Source organism: Ambystoma mexicanum, chromosome 2q (genome assembly GCF_040938575.1).
Source record: "Ambystoma mexicanum isolate Mex_15411 chromosome 2q, UKY_AmexF1_1, whole genome shotgun sequence".
NCBI lineage: Eukaryota > Metazoa > Chordata > Amphibia > Caudata > Ambystomatidae > Ambystoma > Ambystoma mexicanum.
This window is the reverse complement of record NC_090924.1, coordinates 946283423-946300370: the sequence shown is the minus strand read 5'-3', so window position 1 is coordinate 946300370 and position 16948 is coordinate 946283423. Positions and strand designations below refer to the sequence as shown.

The following is a 16948-nucleotide window of genomic DNA, read 5'->3' as shown; positions in this document are numbered from 1 at the left end:
AGGGTTGGGAGAATTCCTAACTTGCCATAACTCTAGAATGGGAGTAGTCTCGACCAATAAACACATAACAAACAAGTCCAAATCAGCCTAGTCAAAATAAAAAGGTCTATACTAAAAAATGAACCTTGCCCTCCTTCTCAAATGACATACGTGTAAAGGGAATATAAAAAGGAAAAATAGTGTTCTAAAAGAAATGTCAGAATGGCTTAGGTAACAACTCCCTTCCCCATGTTCAGAAGCCCAGGGTCTCAATAGTTTCTTAAAAGGATAGGTGGATGGCACAGTTCTATCAGTCTTGCACACTTTGGCTTACTGGTACATTTCAACAGTTCAGTCTTGGGCTTTGAGCTTTTGACAGTTCAATACGTTCTTTAGACTTCGTCTGCCTTGCCACAAATGCATAGTTCTACTCTTGACTTTTACTTTACCACAATTCAGCACAGGCTACCCTGCGCCGAGCTTGAGCCTGTCTTTCTTTTCACACTTAACTTTCACTTTACCACAGTTCAGCACAGGCTACCCTCTGCCGGGCTCGAGCCTGTCTTTTCTCTTTGTGTGGTTCCCTTCCCCACGTTTTGTTTCATCCAGCTTTCAACTGTCGAAGACTTTCAAAACTGCAAGGTTTTTACGTAGACCTCTGCATGACCACTATGAGCTCTCTTTTAAACAATTCAACAATCTTCATCAGCATCAATGCTTCTTGGTACTTGTCGTTCCTTGGAATTATAATTGTTTTACTTTGCCCTCTTGGCATCTTTAAATGTTCATCTACTTTGCCCTCTTGGCATATCAAAAGTTCACAAATTTTTCACTCAATCAACTCTCATTCGGGATTCCGATTACTTTCTTGCCTTCGTTTCCTAGTTTATCATAACTTCAAACTTTTGAATGTGCAATTGCACCTCACAGGACCACTCTGTTACTTTGTATACTTTCATCTCAATTCAGAAATTGTGTTTTCTATTATACGTTTTATCGGCACACATGCAACCTTCAACTCTTGTTGCAGTCACTTTCGCTTTTAACACAAACCAGACTTTTGTTGTCTTCGATAAATCACTGGTCGGGTTAATTGGTTTTCTTTCTTCAACACCTTTCATGTAGCAGTCAAGCTCATTACCAATGCCTCCTCTGCTGTTCCCCAACTCCGTCGTTCACCCCGTAGGGTAGCGGGCTACCTTGAAGTACATTGAAGGTATGTCCACTCTTCTCACTCGGTTTCAGTCTTGGAATGCTTACGGCTTTCCGAAAGTGTGGATTTCTCGCATGGCTCTCTCTCGTTCTCTGCAACTGCTGATCAGCCCCTTGGCCTTCCAACTTCGATAGCCTGATTCGCATCACCCCCGAATGAGCTGCTCCTTCTCGTACCCAGACCTATGCACACCACCTTTTATCCTGACCGGGAGTGCTAACAAGTGGCATGTGTGTGTAGTCAGGATTACGTGCTTGACTCTGCCTGGTCTCATTAAAGGTACAGAGCCATCACAAGTGTGTAGAGGTAATCTTCCTGACCTTATTCCTCATCTTCCTTGGTTCAGTAAGGTTGACAGTGTGAAGTGGGGAGGAATTATAGGAGTTGTAGGTCCCATAAAATAGGTAGAGATAGGGGCTAGGTGGGTTGTGGAAAAGGGGGGATGCCATGTCTCACCATCAGGTGCTTCATCCCCACTCCTTGAGGACCCATTACTCAGGTGATTCTCCATCGCTTGTCCACCCCCAGGGTCGGGATTCAAAAGCAATGGCCTTTCCCTGGCCACCTGAATATGGGATCTACGGGGACTAGGTTGTGAAACTCTCTCTGGTTTTTCACAGAGTCTTGGAGGACTCATTGGCCAGCTGATGGCATTGATTGACTGCTATTTAGAAACATGCATGTGACTGTAGATATCCAGTTTGTGCGCTATGATCTCTATGAATCCATATGAAAATATCATAGATGCAGATTCAAATCTATTGATAATCTAGGCCCTGATGAAGTGCTTTGCAGGAAACACAGAAATGCCGAAATGAAGATTAAAAACAATAACTTGATTCAGTCTGTTCTTGCAATGTAATTGAATAATTTCTGTACAGACTTGATCTGCATACCACATGTTGGAAACAATTGTCTGTAATGAAGAAATGTAATTTGGATAGAATGTTATTCTTTCATATTCTATGTGTTCTTTAGATCTTTTTATGCTTTGGGTCCAGTTCTGATCATTGTATAAATGTGTGCGATTGGCCAGAGTGGCACTTTGTGGTTTCTACCATTGTTTTATGAGCAATTGGGTGCCAGAGAAATCAAGCTCACACTTCAGTTTACGTTGATGGCAAACAAAGGCGATGTATTCATTGGCAGCAGCCTATCCACCTAAATCCCATCTAATTAAACTAACCCACCTTCCAGGCCCATTACCTTTATAGCCCTGTGGCCAACGGACCATCAAAGGTTGAGAAAACCTCTGCTTAGGCCTTCCAGCATATTTATTTTTGTTTTTCTTTATTGGTTTTTAGCGCATGAACACCTTTACAAATATAAATTATGCAATACTAAACATACATATTCCGTTAAACAATGAATGCAACGGCCACAACAAAGGTACAAATTTCCCAAAACAGAAGCAGGACACAAAGAGAAATATGAAAGCACGTACACATTAAGTCAAAATAGAATATATCACTTGAAACAGGCTAAATCAACAAATTGAATATATGACCACAAAATCATCGTTTAAACTGAGTCATGGCATAGCAAAATTAACATAGTCAAATCAGAAAGTACAAAAATGATAAAAGACAATGTTCATGCCTAAATACAACAAAGAATTAATAAAATATTCCTTAAATAAAATCGACAAATAAGCCTGCAGCAAAACAGAATTGACATACACAAACTCCGAAAATACAACAAAAAATAGAAATGGTGTACATACCTAAATTCAAATAAAGTGATACCCTAACAAGAAATCTACCATCAAAGAAAATATTAATCAGGGTAAGCACAAAATAAAACATGAATAAACCATGACTATGATAGTCAATATAACATAAAATCAAACATGAGTACAGATGGGTTGTGGCACTACCACATTAAAATAATATAAAATGGAGGCAGGCAGGCCTTTGGATTGCTGTAGACCTTCTCTTCTTTTAATTCTGATTCAATATGAGTTAGCAAACAGCCTGTGTCAATGATACTTGCATTGCTTCTGCCTCACATACATCTCACCCAAATGAGATTCTGAGCAGGTATCGAAGAAGCATGCTTAAAATCTTTCATAGAATGTAATCTTTGTTGTTCAAAATGGGGGCAATAAAGGAAAAGATGTTTTAAAGTTTCCTGAGCACCCCGTAAAACCACAAAAACGACATATAATATCAGATATTACATCTAAGTTAAGTCTCCAATTTTTGGTGCAAAGTTTGGTATGAAACAGGTCTAAACGGAATCTCATATATAGAGTCCGTACCTTATTACATGTAAAAAGAGTACGGTAAAGCAAGCGAGCCAACTGGCTTTGCCTACATTTTGTATATTCCCCAAAGGAGGAATAGGTAGCAATTAGTTTAGAGGCGCAGCCCAATCGTTTTGAAAATGAATTTTTTTTGCTAACCAGGGACGCCATTTTAGATCTTCTGGACACATATTGATGAGTACTAATAGAGCCAACATGCGTTCCTGAAACCGATCAATCGAGATAGGATATGAATTCAAAAGCATAACTGAAAGATCTATATAAAGAGAGTTAGCAAGCGGGAATAGCATTTTGGTATAGTTAGATAGCATCCGCCAGTTAAATCGCGGAAGCCACTGAGTGGAGACCCAATATGTGTCTTAGTATAGCATTGGGTAAATATTTGGGAAGACCATGAAGAGACTTCCACATTTTTCCCTGAAGCTCATTCAGCCAGGGTTCAATTTGAGCCAGACAAAGGTCCAGCCCGTAAAGAATAACTGCCTCCACCTTCATGAGATAAAGTCTATAAGGGGAGTGAGAGAAAATGTGCATTTGCGCCATAAGTGGCAGCACCCTAGCAAAGAGGGAAGCTTGTCATTTGGTGAAAAAATTGCTGTTAGAGAGGTTGTAACCTAGATAGGTCAAATCATAAGAAAGGTTAATTTCCTTAAAATTGATGGACCATTTGAAAATACAAGTTTTTTTTAGGAGAAAATGAGAATGTTCGATTTTGAAGGATTGATAGATTGTTTTGTGTACAATAGAAGGAAAAGTATTTACGTTTATTTTGTAAACTGGATTTTGTGCAGTCGAACAAGATGACATTGTCTGCAAACGCAAGCCAATTAAGGCGCAAAGCACCCATTCTGTTGGGAAATATGTCTGAAGAATTCCAAATGCGATCGATGTCAGCAAGGTAAAGATTAAAAAGAACCACTGCAAGATTGCAGCCTTGCTTGACACTGGTTGCAGTGGGAAGAGCATCTGTAAGCAGTGCAGCACGGTTAATTCGGACTTTAAAATTGGTATTGTGGTGAAGAAGTGAGATAAGAGCCACTATACAGGGAGAGAAACCATAATCCAACATTTTCTTCCATAACAATCCATTTAAATACACTCCATAATATATGTGTGAGTACTGGGGTATTGATGAAAATGTGCGTGCATGGTATGAGTACTATGCATTTTATCTTCATCTCCGACAGCGTGTTGGGTATCTGGGAGGTCAAATGCAATCCTTAGCATTGGAGAGGGTACATTGCCACTTGATGGCAATCTCGGCCAATACCCTGCCTAACTGGTAAAATGCGGGTAATAAATGGCCAAGATTTGAATATCTTCCATGATCTGAGTCCCTGAGCATATTATGGCATAATCTGGCAAGCCCTAAAACAATTCCCCGGTTCCCCGGTCAAAACATTTGGATTTGCCAAGACGTATTTCTTTTTGCGAATATGGTGACTTTTGCGTACGTGTAAATACACATCTAAATGTAGGTGTGGATGTTGCTTTTTTCTCTATCGTCTTCACTGTGATTTCTCAAGTCGCACACATATTTATTGAGTACTGATGGCAGACATAAAGCTCACATTTTGGATTCGTAAGTCACTATGTGGGGTAAAAAATACATAGCTGCTCCTTTAATAAACATTACTAACACGCTTGTACTGGATGTTACATAAAAGGTTGGTGTTTTGAAAATTGAGAATTCATTATTTTTAAACAGTATTTATTTAGAATGGGGTCTGTCTGTTACCCTTCACTCTTTTGTATTCTTCTTTTGAGTACAATGGTATTTTTATCGTTTAATGGATAGTCTGCTTTTTCTAGTGTGAATTATCTATTATAGAATACATTTGCTTTACTTGGCGACTTGCCAACATTGGACCCTTTGCCAATGGGGTCATTCACCTCTTCGTTTTTGCAATACTCGCACGTACACGAAGGCTTGAATGACAGCGAACTGAAAAGTTGATAAAATGGGTACCTCTGAACTCGGTAATATCTGTTAGTAAGTGATGTGCGCTATGTGAATTTACTATTGTGTGTTATTGCAAATAATATTGATATCTGTTATTAATATTGATAGTGTTAGTAGGATTGTTAGATGCTTTACTGTGTTTTATTAACAGTAATGATAACAATTGCAATAATGCCCAGAATACCTGCAACCTTTCTGCTAAGAAGAATATGCAAGTGTGTTTTCATTTTGTGTTGTAATGATCATTTTACAAGCATTTGCCTTTTTCAAAATAGGAAAATGCATGTTTTCACATTAATAGTTAGGTGGCAATAAATTAAAGTTTTGTTATTATTAACTTTAACCACATATTTTACAGGACATCCTTGTGAATACTTCTGAGACAGTGTGCCTGAGATATTTTACACATCTTCTCCTAGAAAAGGGCAAGCCTCTCTTGCTGGTGGGCAATGCAGGCGTGGGCAAAACTTTGCTAGTTGCGGACATATTGTCAGCCCTTTCTGAAGACTACATGATATCAAAGGTTCCATTCAACTACTACACGTCGTCAGCAGTACTACAAGGTGAACATCGTTTTTTCTTCCATTGTTCAACATGTGAAAGGATTGTTTTCATCTTGTCTTCAAATGTGATGTATTTAACTGGCTGCGTATTGGTGATTGGGCATGCAACAGATGTCACTGCCATTGTATATTAATTTCCATATACTGAGGCTGCCTGAATGAGTGTAGATGGTTCATGGTGATATACATTTTAGGGCAACTGTTCTGCAAAATTAAATTAGCACCAAGCACAGTGTGCATTAGGTATTTGGTTCATGCATACAAACCGGTTATACTAAAATGTGTGTCAAATATAAAGAACTTGTGTCATTTACATGCTTCCAAATAAGTCTTTGAAGTTATGCAAAGCAGCCAAGAAACCTCATTGTGGTATCTGTCCCTTTCGACTTTCTCACAGGGGTATTTTTCAAAGAATACAATAGCAGTGTACCAAAGGATCTTGGAATGATAACCTATAAGAAAATAACTTTTGACAGTCTATGGTTTGAAGTCCTTTGCTGAAAGATCAAGTGTAACAGTCTTATTATGACTAAAATTTATACTGGAAGTGATCATTAGAAATGAACATTGAACCATTTCTAAAAGAGCCCGTTTACAATGTTGACACAATTAAATAATTGTAATGGGCCTCATTACGACTATGGCGGTAGCCGTGCTGCTGCCGGAGTAGTTTTCTTACCGGCGGCCGGAATGGGCAATTACCGGGTCATTACGGCCCCGCTGGATCCGGTAATTGCCAATTCTGAGCAAGGAATTATTTCCCGACTTTGAGCATGCTCTCCCACATCACTCTGCACATCACTTCTTTCTTTCAGCCACATAACTCGCTCCATATTCCACACCCTACCATCAGACATTCTCGCAGATTGCCCATACACTTCATGTACCGGGTTGGGTTCTGATCATCTAACATTATGTTTTCTGAGTGCTAAAGGTAACCATATCCTGACTCATGCCCCTGTTTGTGGACAATTAGATTCCCTAACTCGATCTCTTCTCTATCAATTGCCATGATACCACTTCTTTTTTACCATGCCGGAACAAAATTTGTATTGGGCTTCTTGTCCCTACTAACTTTAAATATGAAAATGCCTGTGTTAGTACGTGACATCAACATATGGGAACAATTGGTTTCCCCTCACTATTGCTTCCCAGTCCTTGTGGTTGGCCCCCCACCTTATGGTTTCTTTAATTACCATGTTAAATCTTTCCACCACCCTGTTTGTTTATGGGTGAGAGACCACACTTGTATGATGAACTGTAGTGTGTTCCTTTAAATACCTCCTCATCTCTTGATTTAAACTCGACCCCATTGTTGGCAAGTGTCCTAGGCTAGGTATCCTTTTCTTCTAAAAAATTCCCTCAGAAAACAAATAACCCTACTAGTGTGAATGTTGGACGAAATCAGTACCTCCACCCACCATGTCAACAAATCAATTATTACTACATCATACATTTGAGTACCCTCATTGCAAATAGGTCCAACTATGTCCATTCCTTTTTTCTCCCAAGATTGCAAAAATACATCCATCCTGGTCATTGACAATTTATGACTCACAGATCCTGTATCTGTTATGATGTATATGAAGATGTTGTCCCTTCTTCCTTGGGGGGAGACCTTTCCCATTTGGCCACCATGGTATGACCACAAACAACAGTCTTCCTGGGGGTGGTGCACCAATGAAGAATCACATGGGAAAGAAATCCCCCTATGGGATTGGGGATGACCATCAGCAGAGAATGTGGTATCCACCTGCTCTATTACCTCCAACCTTGCTCCAACTTTAAATCCTCCTTCCACCTTCTTAGATAGGGCAGATATATTTTGTTGTCGAGTCAGTCCATCTAATTTAGATGAAAACACTGAAAACTTGACTAATATAAACTATCCTGAATATTGCTCTGAATCTAACACTGTGATGGAGAAAATGCCCGTGGGTACCATGATCACCTGCAAGAACCACCACAAACAGTCTAATTTTCAAAGACCAGTGATTGGTCCTAACCAGTATATCAGACTGACACAGGAACTGGCGGGGAGTTGAAGCTCAAGCTCGATCCGAACAGCAGGAGAGATGCGAGAAGGAGAGCGTTGTCCCCTGAAGAGGAATATCAGGAGCGGTTCACAGAAGTAGCTGACATGAGGCGCAGGACCCGGATAAGCACAGAGGAGACATCAGGGTGTGCCGCTAGAGGGAAGCTTCAGCCTCCAGCGCTGCTGCAGTCCCCTCTGGATGCCCAAACACTCCTGGAGCCTCCAGAAGGGATATAGCTGCTCAGGAACGAGTGGTACCATTGAGAAGGAACTAAACAGGTATGTGGGTTGCCAGGGTGCTGTGAGAGGTCTTGGTAAGCAACAGGTTGATCTTAGGAACCAAAGAGAGAGGATCTGGAACCCTACAGTGAATGAAAGACAGTTGTATATTTTTCAAGAGAGTAAGCCATGCGGAAATAACGGAATGCTGGAAGTCTGAGACCCACACCCGAAAGAGAAGGTCTGGAACGCTAAAGTGAATGAGAGACAGTTGTAATCTTGGAAAGAGATTAAACCAAGCAGATACAACAGGGCTGTGTGTGTCTGGGAACCACAGCCAAAAGAGAGGTTTTGGGAGCCTAAAGTGAATGCGAGACAATTGTCTACTTGGCAAGAGAGGGAATGAAGCAGATACAGTGCAACCGTGCAAGTCTGGGACCAGCACCCTAAAGAGAAGGTATGAGATCCTAAAATGAATGAGAGACCATTGTATACTTGGATACACCTGAACGGTACGAGTCTGACATTCGCACCCATATGAGAAGCCAGAGTTTAAAGTAAAGATGTCCTGGGACACTATAAGAAGACAAAAGGCAGTCCAAGACAGAATACTTGCTTGGCCGGAGAGGGAACCAAGCCACATAAAGTATTGTGAGTCGGGGACCCATACCCACATGAGAGACTGTGAATAAGAGGGTCAAGAACCCAGTCACCAATGAAAGAATTGCTATGCTTGTTAGCCGAGGAAGCCAAGCTGATAGGACATAAGACAACTGGGAGGTTGAGAAACAGTTGCTCGTGAGTTATCCATAACCTTTGAATAAGAAGAGCTCCAGGGGAAAGGAGCACAACCCTAATTTTGAAACCTTATATTTTGGAACATTATTTTTACATCACTTAATACCGGTGAAACTGGGAACTTTTTGTTTGATTGAAAACACCATTAGGAAACGATCACCCTTGCACAGTTATTTCAAATCATTATTGTTGGGGACAGAAGTAGATTTTGGGACACGGCACTGACAAACTTTTTCGTAGTTTTGGACAACCTGACTATATCACTAGTTTTCCTTTGAGGCAGGGAACCCCCTTTTAGCTTTAGGTATATAGAGAGAGGCTGTTTTCCAACCTTTTTCTTATTTAATAAAAGTATTTATCCAAAGTATGCCACCATTGTGTCCAAGCCTTACTTCTGCACCCTTACACACTCCATTCACAAAGGATACCATTCCTAAATGCTCTTCAAATCTCTGTGTTGTAACTGGTTCAACAATAGTCACTGGGGATTCTCTACTTTGTTTTTTGGTTATCTTGTGGTGCCCTTGATGTCCTTGGCTTAATATTTGATCTCTCAACCAATTGGTGGAACAGTTCTCTCTCCTCTCATGAGATATATTTTTCTCTATATATTGCTCATATGTCATTTGCCATATTGCTTCCAAATCCAATTCTTCCATTGCTGTGCGCCACTATTTTCATAGTATCGCCTGATACGAGAATGCTAAAACCAGATCCTTTTCTGCCAGATCCTCCAGTTCTGTTTCTGTTTTTAACCTGGATAGACAATCAGCAGTGCAATTCTTCAATCCTGGCAGTTATTTTGTTTGAAAGTCATACTCTTTCAAATGTGTTACCCATCTTCTTATAATGGACAAGAATGTATCCAGTCCCATGGTTGTCAACATTTCTGCTAAGGGGTTATGTTCTGTATATATTTCAAAATTCATTCTTCTTATGAATGATCTGAATTTGTCAGCAGCCCATTTAATTGCCAATGCTTCTTTCTCAATTGTTGCATATGTCTGTGCCCGCTCCTTTGAGCTATCTCAATGCCAAAGCAATTACATATTCCTTTTCGCCTTCCCATTGAGTCAAAACCCAACCTAACACTACATTGCTTGTATCTGTTGTGATCATTGTTCTCAGCCCTTGTTTGTAATTGTCCAATGCTGGTGCTTGCTTAGCACTGTCTTTATGAACGTTGATTCTTCTTCACATTTTTTATCCCAATCAAACTGTACACTCACAGTTCCGTGGTGGTGTCTGCAAAGTGGGGTATACATTTGGAATAGTATTCAGCCATTCTGAGGAATTCCTTAACTTGTTCATTCTTGGTAGGTGGAGTTGGTTTCTCTATGGTCTTCACCAACTCCTTTTTTTGGTGACATGCCCTTAACTGTTATAATATTTCCCAAATATTCAATCCCCTTTCAGTTTAATCTGAACTTTATTCCTGCTCCAGCCAGCTACTCCAGAATATTTGCAAGTCGATCATCGTGCTGGTGTAAATTTTTCGGAATGCACTGAGATGTCATCTTGAAAATATAATACCCCTTCATCTTCATTGCATAGTTTATATATTAACTCTGAAACACTGATGCAGCCGAAATAAGCCGAAATGGCATTCTCAAGTACTGAAACAAACCCTCAGGTGTTACAAAAGCAGTTAAAATGCATGGCTACTCATGTAATCTGACCTGATGATAGACCGATTATCTCATGTATATTGGGGAATGGATGCCAATCGAGTATCACACACCTGTTGAGTTCTCTGAAGTCTATACAAATATAAAATCTTCCATATGCCTTTTTTACAATTGCCAATGGTGATACCCATTATGAGGCATCTATTCTTTCCATAATACCCTGCTTTTTCAGCTTCTTCAATTACATCTTCACTTTCCCCCCATATTTATCAGGATGTTCCGTAATTCTATTTGGTGCACCACTCCTTTTACACACCCAATGTCATTTTTAAACACTGTTTCTTGTATCTTATCAGCAACTTGATTTCTGCTATCTCCACATGCCATGACTGACTGTTCTACATTAAAATCAAGTTTGACCCCTAATTTCTTTTGATGTAACGAAACCAACAACTGCATGCATCCTCTCCTTGAAACATATATTTTGCTAACTGCTTCTTAGTCCTTAAATTGTAAAAGGTTCCTGGAACCATTCAATTAGACCTATGTCAATTGCACCATATATCAGTGGGTTAATGTCCACTTAATGGAAATAGCCAAGATTTAATTAGTTTTGCCTTACTGTCTTTGGTAGTAAAGTATATGTTTCTCCTGAGCCAATCATCATGATGATAGGTGCCCCATCAACGCGTATCATTGCCTTAGGGCTATGCAGGTCTTTCTTTTGATCCCTTGTTAAGAAAATGCTTTCTTTGCCATCTTCACATATCTAGTTTATCAACATGTTTCCTCTACTTGTGTGTCTGCAGCATTTCTCAAAATGCCCTATCCAATCACATAGTCTGCAAATAATGCACATGGTAGGACAAGATTGCTTGCTTGCCCAAAGATACATGCTGTGGCACCTGTAGAATTTTCATTGTTATTGCATAGCACAGGATTTGCCCTTAGCCACTTCTGATCTGGGAGGTAGTATCCCCCGTCTCTGCACTCTGTACTCAAGTTTAGTCTTCTGGTCTCCATTCTTCTTGTCATCATATTTTAGCTGATCCCACTATTCTCCATTGTCCCCACAATTGTAAGTACTGTCGGGGTCTATGTTGCATGAGTGTCCTCACTGTCCTTGGTAGTATGCGGAATAGCACTGTTTCTGAAGTCTTGACACATCAATCGATATGCTCCACTTCCTTTACTGTGGATAGCAAAACATCAAATTGATGGTTTTCCTCAGCCCAAAACCTTGCTCTAATTTTGCTGTTGCTTCATTCCTACATAAACTGAACTCTCACCCTTTTATCTGTTCGGTGCCCAAAATTACAAGTTGTTGCTAGACTTTTTGAAGCTGTTATGTATTGTTTGACAATCTGACCTTCCCTCTGTACCCTTTTTCCAAAATGGTACCTATGCAATATCGTGCTCACTTTTTGAAAATAACATTTGTTCATTTTATGGTTACACTTTTTTCATGTTCGTTGAGATTTTGTATCTCATCTTCTGAGAGTTCTGGTAAATCTTCAACTTTCTCTTGTCTGGATGTTCTTAAATAGTGTTGGAATAGTGATGTGTTTTTCTGTGCACTGTAATTTGATACACATACAACATGTGCATAATGTTCAAATGATTTGATACATCTCTTCCATGGTATCTTTGGCTCGCCAGGGTCAGGAAGGAACATCATAGGGGGTGGCGCACTCTACATCATGTTCAACAATCACGCCAGCCTTTTATTCTTTGTCAATGCAGACAGTTTCTGTATTTGCTTACACAATATGCAACAAAAATGTGTAGAATGTAACATTCTCTAATCTGTATAGTATAGTATTCTCTTCTCTTATTTCGGACTTATTGACGTCTTCTTTTGTTTACTCGGTTGCTTAGTGCTGGCACTGTATGTAATTTCACACTTATCTCAATGTAGTATTTTAGAAACACAACTGGGGCCGCCACGAAAAAAGGATATTGTGGGATATTGTGACCCATTCCAATGTGCCCCACCACATCACTGTACTGAAAAGGTGAAGGAAATAGCCCAAAATGACCGCGCTCACTCCTGTGTGTGCCAAAATCTTCAAAGCTGTGTTTGGGTCACAAACATAAAAAGGCTGCACACCCTGCCACACACAGGGGGGTGAAAACATAATTCTCACAGCAGGAGCATGCCGGTGGGCTCTGCCACAGTCAACATGGAGCAAAGTGAATGAATTGTGCTGAAAACTGAAAATTCCTTTTAAAATGTCAGCTTTTCAACCTTAAAAAGTGCTGTTTTGCCGCTATATCCATTCATTTCTACTAAATCATTAAAATTAAAGGGACCTACAATGCCCAGGGCCATCCAGTGTGGCTCAGAGGAACCGGGCCTCATTTAATGACAGCTGCTACAAAATGTATCTTTGAAAAATCAACCCAGGAACCATTGTTTTAATTTTCCATGGGAAAAACACAGCTAAACTTTGCAACACATATCAGAATCAGCTGTACAAGAGAGAAACTCTAAACAAAAGCATGATACATGTATCCAGGCTGCAAAACTTTCCAGCACTCAAGGGAAGAACTAATGTTGACTAAAATGTGAGGAAAATCAGATTTAAAGAGATCAGTTTAATGTGCTTTTTCATGAATGAAAGGCAAAATCGATTGTTTAAATCATGTTCTTGTTAAAAGGCTTAATTCTTTAAGAATGTCAAAGGACTGCTAATGTTCAAAAATCAACCTATAAACTGTGTTAATTTTACGTTTTATGAAAGATTTAGGTGAAACCTAAAGCTCACCTAGTCTGAGTTAATTAACTATATGAAAAAAAAACCTGCTCTGAGCCTGAGAAAGGTTGACACCTCCACTGTTGGCAGGAAATGCTAATTACTGCTGGGAGGCCTTGCATACTCATGACAAAGGACCTCATTAGACATTTGTCTGTGCCCCAGGCAAAGACAATGGTAGGCTTGGACACTCACCCTTCCAGGGGAGGGGCAGGAAACTCCACTTTCCAGGGAGAGGCCCTTATTCAACTTTAAAGGATTTGCCATTTGCTCACACTTGGGAAGAAAGAAAAAACTGTCATGTGATTTTTGGGTTTAAAATGCTTATTTTGCCACTGAACTTCAAGACATTTAACTTGGCAGCAAGAATAAGAAGAGTGAAAAGTAAATACATCTAAATCTGAATTTCTGCTACTGTGTAAGGGACTGAAGTTATGAAGAATGACCAATTGCACAGAAACTATTAATGTTGCAAATATAATATTATGTACCCATATTCTAGGGGTGATTGTGCATATATGTACAGAATTAGGAAATGTTAGGCCAAACCTTTCATGGTCAACATTGCCAAAATTCAACAGAAAGACTAAGCCAGGACCCACTGACTTGGGAGTTGGATTAGAATTTGACCCACAAAATATGTAATGTATGTATCTGATTTTCTTAGAGGGCATAACTACATAAATATGTATTTGTGGGAATGTGAGATTTTGGTCCCAATAACTATGGGAGGTTTCCAGGTCATCTCATAAAACATGACAGCCCTTTTTGTCATCCAACCAGAAAAGAGCAAGGCGGGAACTGTGCTCTTGCCCAATCATAGCATTGTGGGTGTGGGTGCCTATCTTGCCTTACCTTGTCCTATCCCTATCTCTAAACCATCCTGGCTTTATCTTAAGAACCTATAGCATTGTCAGAACCATTCATGCAACCCTGTCTTTGATTCCTAGTGTTAGCGCCAATTATTTCTTCATTTTGTTTTACTAGACCATAAGCCATTAGTGATTTTGATTAAATAAAGTAATTCCCATAAAGAAAACGGGGTATACGCCACCTGAAGGGTTACAAGCGGCCATGTAACTGTGGAGACTCACGGGTGGCATTCTCTTTTTCTTAGCCATTAAATCTAGTTTAAGTCAAAGTAACCTGACATTTTAAAACCGATTTTCTGTTTTCTCTGTTCTATTTTTCTAAAAACACCTCTCATTCAACCTTGCATAACTTCCTCAATTTAATAGCTAGAGAGTTCATTTCAACTCTGACGTACACATAAGACCTGTAGCTACATCGCGACACAAGATGCATCCTAAAACAGTGTATTCCATCTGTTTTTCTTAGGCGGGAATACGCATTTCTGCAAGATTTTACACATGTGATTTTCAATTTCAACTATTTCCAAACTTCCATTAAGGTTCAAAGTGTTTACTGTTGCTCATAGTATAGCTTATGATTGTTGGCATCTTTCACATGTTGCTCTCGGAGAGATGTATCTTGATTTAAAGACTTTTACACATTTTTCATTGTTTAGCTCAGCCATTTTCAAATGTCATTTTAAAAGTGTAAGATTTCCAAACCGTTTTTCTCTCTTGTTTGGGGAGAGAAGGCTGTATTCAAATCCCATACACTCTTCTTTATTCCTGAATACCTGCTGCTCCCTTACATCTCTGGAGAATTGCTTATTTGTGAGTTGAGAATTTTGCAGGGGGAAATCTTAACTTAAGTGCTATCTTTCAAACAAGCCAAAACTGTTCTATTCTCTGCATTTTCCTTCTGTGTTGCTAAATGTGAATTCAACTGCATTACCTCCTTCTTATTTGTATTGTCACCACATCGGTGATTGCTGCCCCATATATTAAAACACATGTTTGATTTGATTTTTAAATAAATAAATAAATACTACCTTTACCAATCAGCCTGATTCCTGGTCCATTGTCACCTGGGTTTTTTTTGAGAAGAGGTGTGATATGAGTGGTATGCCACTCAGAATATTGAACCTATAGACACAATGAAATAAGTATTTCATGTGTACATTGCATGCTAGGCTGAGACCCGGGTGTATTGCCTGATTGAAATTCTTAACAATATTCTGGATGAGTAATGAAATTCTGCTAACTGGAATTTCCTCATTATCGTGACACTGATCACAGAGTCTTATCAGACATGAACAATGTCTCAATGTACGTGGGCCACGGACAGAGGCCAGCGTTGATAGCGTCTCTCCCATTTACTTGCTGTGGACCAACAACGGCACACTTCACGGTAGGAAAAACTCCTTCTGTCAATTCCTTGACACTCATCGTCAACTTTGTAGCATAATAATTAGTGCCAGTGAGTATAGATTATTATGTATTATATTTATGGATTATAGGCAAAGTTATGAGCATTCCTGTACAGAGCTCTGCAACCTTCTTTCAAGGTCCTCTCATCTCGCGCCTCCTTCTTGTCGAACCGTGCATTCCCCACCTTGTTCTTAGATTGCATCACCACCGTTTTTTTTTGTTTCACTTCACACAGGAGAGGAGAAACCACTGGATCCAGTTGAGGTTCCTAAAGTTTTTGGTTGCAAGACTACTCCAAAACCTTAATAACAAGATTGATTGACCCCATATATATTTTTTTTATTTATTGATGATGAAATGCGCACATATATTCTAAAGTGGCCTAATAGCTCTGTAACACAATCCAATTCTAGAGTACTGACATATGATAATCTGTGCTTTCCAATAGTCAATAGAACTAGAATCCCAAGAAATGCGAAAATGCTCACACAATGTTTACAGACTTCTGCGGAATGTGTAGGAAGCTTGGATCTCTGACTGGCCGGGAGCTGTATAAACACTGGAGCATTGGTTACTCTCCAACTTTATGTGCCAAACTCTTCAAAACTGTATTTTACCTACTCGGCAATCTCCAATTATGTTGCTCAAACATCTGATGTCTTAAAACAGAGAACAAGTTAAGACACTTTTTATGGACAAATCTCCTTCTATCTTCACTCAAACTACAATTACAAAGTTTGTTTTGGATTCCTGAACATAAGTGACTATTACAAGTATGTGAAAGTGGTAGTTCATCACAACCCGTGTAACCGAAAGGACTCAAAATGTGTTTGCAGTCTATCCACTCTAGGGAGAAAGCTAAGACAGATTTTCAACTTGTTGAGGAAAAGACCCAAATGTCTTTTGTAAACCACCCCAGTCAGGAGCAACAGGCAAAACAGTGTAACGCTCACCTGGTTCCCTCGGAGGCGCGGGTCTTGGCTGGGCGGTGAAACCGTCTTCAATGTTAGGCGTAGGGTTCGTTTGGCTCCCTGGTTTGGCCCCCTTCTCACCGAAAGCTTGACTTGGAGGGTGAGATGTCTACAAGTGGAAAAATCAGGGGATTAGTAGCTGCAAGGTTGGATGAAGTCTCTACCCCCACACTCTCTCCTCCCGTGGTACTCGGTTGCTAACTGTGCTCACCTTAAATAGGTGAATGCCGGGCTCTCCATCCTGCGCCTTGTGCAGGGGCTCTGGGTCCAGTTACTTC

The 16948-nt window shown here is 39.8% G+C and overlaps 1 protein-coding gene across 1 annotated transcript in view; it reads left to right on the top strand.

The window, feature by feature from the left end:
* DNAH11 (dynein axonemal heavy chain 11) overlaps nucleotides 1-16948 on the top strand; it is a 4227155-nt gene that overhangs the window by 2495721 nt on the left and 1714486 nt on the right. Inside the window, exon 46 of the mRNA XM_069648254.1 lies at nucleotides 5780-5984. Within this exon, the coding sequence (XP_069504355.1) occupies nucleotides 5780-5984 (205 nt within the window). The remainder of the gene's footprint in view (nucleotides 1-5779; nucleotides 5985-16948) is intronic.